This window comes from Cornus florida, unplaced genomic scaffold, assembly GCF_030987335.1.
Source record: "Cornus florida cultivar Cherokee Brave unplaced genomic scaffold, ASM3098733v1 CherokeeBrave_3.0.0_Hap2_Chr08, whole genome shotgun sequence".
In the NCBI taxonomy this organism is placed as follows: domain Eukaryota; kingdom Viridiplantae; phylum Streptophyta; class Magnoliopsida; order Cornales; family Cornaceae; genus Cornus; species Cornus florida.
Window position 1 is genome coordinate 14,489,395 of NW_026775578.1, and position 7,996 is coordinate 14,497,390.

Sequence of the window (7,996 nt, forward strand, 5' to 3'; positions counted from 1 at the left end):
TGTCATTATAATTAATCCTAAAAAGAAATACCTATTGAGTGTTATATGACCAATATCAAGTATTTTATTGCTTTTTAATATTTGTGTAAGTTTCCGAAGTGTACGGTCTGTTTGTTTCGACATAATTTTTTTTTTTTAATATATATATTTTTTATTTTTACTTTGTCGGTGTTTGACAAAGGTCTATATCAAGATTGAGGTCGAGTCCATCGGATGAGACATATAAAATAACTTGCCGAAAATTGATGGATAAATTATTTTTATTAAATTTTAATATTTTTTTTCTTCGTAAATATTTTATGACAACCAAACACCAAAAAATTAAAAAAAAAATATTTTTTAAAAAATATTTTACGTTCAATCAAACGGAACCTACATCCTTTCATTTGGCCATAGTGGGCCATATAAAATTATATAAATGCATACATACACACACACACATATATATATATAGTACTTAAAATACATGAGACTTTCTGATTTAGGAAAATTTCTTCTCCCGAAGAATGAAATTTTAATGCAAGGCTCATTTCATTTGCCAAAAAGAGTAGGCAACGACTTCAAAAGGGAACGCCACCTCAATTTCGTCAAACGTACGGAAAATAGTAGCTTTTTAAGCATAATCCTCCACTAAAATGGCAAGTCAAAAAATTAAACCTAGTGTGATTGAAGTTTATTTGAAAAACAATAAGGTTCTGTTTTGCTATAAGGTAATTAACTGGAATTGATAGCCTAGAGAACTAAAATTTTATCAAATTTCACCAATTTTAATTACTTGGCCTAACTATATTCAGTAACTTTAAACTACTTTTTCTTCCATACTAATTTTTCTTCAATTTCAGATTCCAAATAGCGGAACACGGCCTAACCATATTGAGTAGCTTTAAACTAATTTTTCTTCAATTTCAACTTCAAGGTACCAATTTCATGTGTCGCATAAACAGATTTAACCTGTAAAACCTTCATTATCCCAAGAAGTTAAATGGGCAATTGCTTTATCGACTTAATGTTCTCAGGAGAAGCTGATCATATAACGAGACAAAAATTCCCTTAGGGCTCATTTGGCGTGAATGAATGAAATAATGTGGCAATGAAATGAAACATAGAATAGAATGGAAATGAAAAGAGAACGAAATAAGGTGGGAATGAAATGAAACATAGAATAGAATGGAAATGAAAAGAGAACGTAATGACCATTTCCATTCTCACGTTTGAATGTAGAAAAAACTTCTTTTGCATTCCTTTTCTCTCTCTAAAAATGTTTATCAAATCTCACAAATTGCCGCTAAATTCATTATATTGGCAAAATGATTTATCTCTGAAACAGTAAAATGAGATGTATCATCAAATGGGTGTCTCATATACTCTATATTTCTCTACGAAACTGCCATCGAGTGGTGAGAGAGAACCATTGAGTAGTGTGAGAGAAAATCTGCGATTTCATACTTAACAGTGATGGATTAGAGTTGTGAGAGAGAAACAGTCACCATAGATCTCTATCAATGGCTGATTTCGAATACAATCATGGGATTAAAGTTTGTGAGGGAGAGAAAGTCGGGACGTGAGGAGGGTTTTTAATATTTTTTTTATCCTATATTTTCTTAAGTGGAAATGAAATGATCATTTCTTTGTTGAAAAGTGTAATGAATTAGTGAGAATCATCATGGTTAAGAATTATCATTTTAACTTTAAAATTACCTACCAAACTAAAGAATGAAAACAAAAGCATTTCTATTCCCTTTCATTTGATTCTATTCACCCACACTAACCATAGCCTTAATACCCATGATGTACTACTACTACTACATCCACTTCTCTCTTTACCGTACCGCTTCCTATTCAACATTCATAATCATTTAGCTGAGAAAAACCTATCTGAATGAAAATACCTTTCATGCCCCCACATACATTAGCTACAAGCTAGCAATAATTTATGGTGAAAAAAAAAAAAAAAAAACATTATTATGGGGATCAATTTGGCGGACACTTTCAAATGGATGACATGTGCAGCAGGTGGATTCTCGGTAAAAAACCACAAGAGATGAGTTAAAAACATACCTATCAAGTCAATGTTTCGCCTGCCCGAGAGCTCCAAACTCAAATAGACATACATCACAATTTAAAATATATATCAGATAGGGCTGCCTCATGTATTTAACTTTTCAATTCCATCATGCGTTTCAGGCACTAAATGGCCAGCTGGCTGGCTACCAAGATCCTTCGGCACCCACGGTCGGATTCTGAAAAGCAGAGAAGTTCCAGAAAGTCTTCAATGCATAGGGCTGATAGCTTGTTACACCCTCTTCCGTGATTCTAGATATCTGCAATATCCAAAAAATAATTATATTGGGAGATGTTTCAAAGCTGCCACATCTGACTGTTTTCTCCCTTAAGCAAATGCAATTTATTTTTCCCTAGTAAAAGGGCCTTATATTTTTTTCTCCACATATTGGTAACCATAGTCACTTTAATATGAGAAGAGAACTGAATATTTAAGTTGACACAAAGCCCTTAATATGGGAAATGTTCACGATAGACCTTAATCACAATAAGGAAACAAACGTCACATTCCAACACCTGGATGACAACTCTTCACTACTTGCAGAAGAGAGGTTCACAAACAATTGCTAGAGGGAAAACCACAAATATGGGTACGAAACATCTTTAAACACTCCCTCGTACATGAAAAACACATCACACATGCTGGTTCAAATTTGTAGGCGTCTAACTTCAATGTTACTAGGCCCAGGGAAATTATCTTCTAAAAAATATAGATTTTAAATTATAACTTCAATGTTATAATGTGTGATTTAAATTTCAGCATCCTCAAATATTCAGGAATGCAGTGATTTTTTTTTATTTTTAAAAAGAACAATTATAAATCTGCCCAAATAAACTGCTTGATGCTAACAACAGTGCGAGTTGATAAAATATATAGCTTCTAATACAGATAACGGTTTCATAAGTACTGAAAGCTTCAGCAAGACAACTAATTCCATCTGAAAGTTTTCCAGTAAGAAAAACTTGGAAAAAACATGATCCGGTGGAAAAAATACAGTGATAAAAAAAATCATAATGCATGAAAGGTATCATGGATTCCAAGAGCATCCATTGAATTTTATAGAAAGAAGAACCATACCTGAATCTTGTTGACAGCAGACCTATCACGATACAGAAGCACACGCATGCATTTCTCCAGTAACTTTACACCATCTTCAAAACTCAAGTTCTCGTCCCATTCATCACGGAGAATTGGCCGTGCAAGATGATTCCCAAACCCAGTTGTCACATGATTGTCCTCGAAATGTACACCGATCATACTAACCTGGATAAGTTCACAATTATCAACACAAATAAGCTATACCCTTGAATGCAGAAAAATTATCACTAAGCATCAGAGAACTGATTAACCAAGTATTTACAGTTCCAAGATACTTCTGTCCATTTTTCACTCCACCAAGTACAAGTGAGTTCCACAGCGGGTTGAACTTGTTGCGACGATTGTACATCACCCTAGTCAAGTAGCTGTGCACCTCTTTAGGTCCGAATGAGTTCCCGTCATCCCACATATTGTCATATAAGCTGCAAACATAAAGCACTCAGAACCAAGAGACACTTGGCACTTATAGATAAAACAAAGAAGCACCATCAACCAAATATACTTATTAAAACACAAAATAATGACATGAATAAAGGACATCTCATTCAGTTCAATATCTGCTAACTACAGCTATTCTAAAAGAGCCGATGTTTACATAAGCTCGTCAAGATAACGTAAAATCTCCTGAAAATCACTGATTTCTCCACTTGCACCGAGAAGAGAATGTTTCCCAACAGGCTTCAAACGCTCCACACTCTTGTAACGCAGGGTTGACCCATAGGAGCCTGTAAATTAAGCATGTTATACACAAGCATAATTAAACAACTTCGACATGATTACAGTAATATATGCAACAGCTGACCAGGATGAGATCATGAAGTGGAACATGAAACTTATCTATATCTATAGTTATAAGTGCATATAGTCAAAGCTCTAATGTTTAACACCTCAACAAATCTACTGTATGAACATGTGATCAATAAATCTACAGACCAGATTTGAAATCTTCATGAACTAACCAAGACAACATAAAACCCTTTTCAGACCCATATGAACATGACTCCCCACAAAAACTGAGTACAAACTCAAACGTTCCCTAAACAACACGTTGCATCAACTTTCAAATGCTTCAGAACATAGGTAAGGAGGGCAGCATTGATGCACAAATATGGTGAAAAGTGGGTAAGTATTCCCGCACTATTCTATGCCAGCTCAAATAAAGAAATAATCTGGAAAGCGAATTGAAATATAGGAACACTAATAGGTAAATGAATAAAGTTGATAGACCCTATGCTGAAAGGAGGATTAATATTGCATGACTGCAAGAAATTATGTGGCAATAAGAAGAAGTTAGGAAATAAAAAATACATGATATAAACTCTTACATCAGAAAAGATGAGACATGGAATGGAATAACAACAATAATTGATCACACTTTAAAAGATGAAGTTGTAATTGTTACTAGAAAAAGAGATTATGGTAATATTAATTATACTTATATCATTATGTGAAGAGAAATATAGTTAATATAAATTCTAAAAATAGCAAGTATGCATCCAAGCAAGACTAGACGAACATATTAAAATACAATTTGAGAACAAATGGATCAATTAATTATTTATAGAAGGAAATGCCATCAGTTGTGAAGGAAAAAGTTGTGGACAGTATGAGATGGAATAGGTCAACAAGCATGTCTATATCGACAAGTGATCGGATTTTGAGGGGCCATGTCCCACATATCATCGATGATTACAGAGGCTCTTTAAGTAGGCGTTACCAAGCGTATGACCAGCCTATGTGAGGTTCTAGAAGGGGAGGAGTGAAGATAAACCTAAATTTCAGTATTCTTTTGCACCAAATGGCTGTTCTAAATACTCAAATCTGTTTTCTCACCTTTTATCATTGCACCAAATAATGACCCAAATCCCTCATTAACTACAATAGTAACGTGATTAAAGCAATACCGAGTTCAACAAGAGTACCATCCACCGATGTATAAGGACAACAAGGTAGTTTAACAACCTACCTATGCATGCAAATGTGCACAAAATGCATTGTCTAATGTGATTCTTTAAATGACAGGTAAATAAATTCTCAATATCTAATAAATTTAAAATCTGATGCATTCTTATTCTACTAGTACAAGGTATTAATTGGACACGTGCAAAGTTGTTGCAATTTCCAAAAGGAAATCAATAAAGAAAAAATAGGAAAGGTCAAAAGACTCAAAACAGCTAATTAATTAAAAAGAGTTAACAAGTAAAATTAAATACAAGAAACAGACATTGTTTCATCCTACTTAAAATTTATTTCATCCAAACTCAAACATTTTGAGGATTAAAAAAAGCTTTGATCATTAAGAAACTACAATGAATAGAATTTAAAAACAATGGAAGGCAAAAAGAAAGTAAAATATAATCTCAGTTTCAGATGACTTTGCAACGCAAAGCATTTTGTCAAGAACCCTTCTTAAGATTTTTTTACCAGTTTGATACTCCCAAAAGGCTTTTCCTTTATGTTAGGAAGCAACGTGTATAATACATGTTATGAGCATGCCAAGTTTCACAGAATGAACTTAAGATGTGCATGCAAGAAAGAACCCCCAATGAAAGTTGGGAACTGCCATTACACGGTCACCCAATAAAATAAACCAGTGATGCAGATGCATAATCATCAACATACGGACCATTTAGGTATGAATGCGACTACTTCCGGCTGACATCACTATCATTTTTCTATATCCGAATTTCGCTTGCACACACATGAATTGAGAATAAATATGACGGTATAATATTTAACCATCATGTAGAGAAAAAAGCAGCTAATCTACAAATTAACAAAAAACAATGCAAGGAGAAAAAGAAAAAAGAAAAAGGCAAGAAAAAAAAAAAACACGAAAAACAATAGTTAGAGAAAACACTCACAGTTTACAAAAAACTGAAGTTCTTTATCATATAAAAGCATGTCATGCTAATTATCTCCCCTCCCCCTCACCCCACACTCACCCCAAAAAATAAAAAAGAAAAAAACTTACATTACATAGGAAGCTTATATCACACCGACAAATATACAAGTGATAATGAAATCCAAACAACATGAGGACCTACATCACACACAAACATTTAGAACATTTCTTTGATTCTTTCACAAATACGAAATATAAAAAAAAAAAAAAAAAAAAAATGCAACTTCTTATATTGAGTGAGAAACCAAAAGTACTTTCAATTGACACCATATTCATTTGTTATGACAAAATGGAAATGTTACGGAAAACTCACTGTCCAAGCTAGAGCTATGTTGATACCATACAATAAAAAAATCTTTAAGAACTCAATAAAATTAACAGAAAAACCATGTCAATTCAAGTATAAAAGGTCTAAGCGGCTACCTCCCATATCAGCAGCCATGAGAATACCATCCTTGTATTTGATACCTATCACAGATGTACCGGTCACATAAGGATACCTGCACCCAAATTCATCCAGATTATGATTTCTAACATCCCCAAATGATCAGTAAATCTCACCACCTAGGACATTCTGTGTATATTATGTGGCTATGCATCAAAGGTGTAAATATGCATTTGTGTGAGCCTGTGTTTGTCTATTTATATGAGTGTTTGCACCCAGAAAATCATAACCGAATAGATGCCATGTAAACATCCTATAAGTTGACGCGTGACAAATGGAAATATTTTACATCTTAGCCATCTGGCTAATAGCAAAGAGAATTCAACCTCAAACCCATTTGAGAGTAGCGGATAACCACATGACATGACAAGTGATATGTATTCAAATTGTAGGAACTGACCGATATGCTCATGCTGGTGTTCAGCAAGAGTGAAGAGAAAACAGATTTAACCTCCGGTCAAACCAGCCAAACTATCATTAGGCCTAATGTCCCTTGAGGATGTTGATAGTGTTTAAGAGATATTCCCATACTCCGTGATTTTTGTGATGGAAAAAGATTGATGATAAAACAAAAAAGGACTCGTCTCATCATCCGTCAGTTGCTTATTTAGACCAATAATAGCTACAATTGTAATCAGGTGCAGGTGCAGGTGCAAGTGCAGGCAGATAAAGTAAGGGCCAGGTGATCAATGTGAACCATACGCTTGAAATTTGAGAGAGGGCCATTCCTATCTCCGACAATCGTAAAAGTCTTCATATATGTATGTCATACATATATACATATATGTTATACATAACACACATACACACATATATGTTAGTTGAACACATATCACGCCGCATTTCACATTGACTGAGAGATTTGAAACCAAACAATATGCATATACGTTAAGCATGTATATGAGTATGCGCAGCCCTAGTTCGATGGTTCGGACACTAAACCCACAAGTCTTCATGGTCTCAAAAACCGAAACCCTAAGTTCGACAGTCACAATAGCGCTTAATTTAGTTCAAAAGGTTCGACATTTAAATATATATCTCTAATTCACGTGTGTGCGCGTGTCTTTTTAGAGAGAGAAAGTGTACGTACAGGGTTCTCTCTGATGATGCTGTTTCAGAGCTTAGTAAACTGCTTTTCGCTTGGGTAGAATCGATCACCTACATTGACATAAGATGCAAAATCAGTTAACGTTCTTTGATGAGAGGGAAACATGAAAGGAAAAAAAACAAAACGATTGTGGCCTGAAATTTACGTTCATTGTCAGATTGATCGGCGATTTGGGAATGATTTCAGGAAAAGACGAAACAGTAGCTGCGATCTTCCGCTGTGTGTGTATCTGATATGAACCTGGTTTCCCTTTGGTCAAGAAAGCTGGGATTTGTCAATAGGGCCGAGTTGTCCAAAGCCCAAATTGTTCAGCCTTTAAATGTCCCGTCTGATTTTAATTTTTGGGTTTCATGGAGTCCGTCTGGTTCTTAATCTCGT

The 7,996-nt window shown here is 34.5% G+C and overlaps 1 protein-coding gene across 1 annotated transcript; it reads right to left on the reverse strand.

Moving 5' to 3' along the window:
- Nucleotides 1–1,876: 1,876 nt before the first annotated feature.
- LOC132269535 (proteasome subunit beta type-4-like) lies at nt 1,877–7,916 on the reverse strand. Its single transcript, XM_059770767.1, has 7 exons — nt 7,764–7,916; nt 7,601–7,668; nt 6,489–6,565; nt 3,756–3,885; nt 3,423–3,582; nt 3,140–3,325; nt 1,877–2,321 (listed from the first exon to the last, which is right to left on the reverse strand). Exons 1-7 carry the CDS (start codon nt 7,767–7,769, stop codon nt 2,208–2,210), a joined length of 741 nt encoding a protein of 246 aa, XP_059626750.1. The 5' UTR covers nt 7,770–7,916; the 3' UTR covers nt 1,877–2,207.
- Between the last annotated feature and the right edge of the window lie 80 nt (nt 7,917–7,996).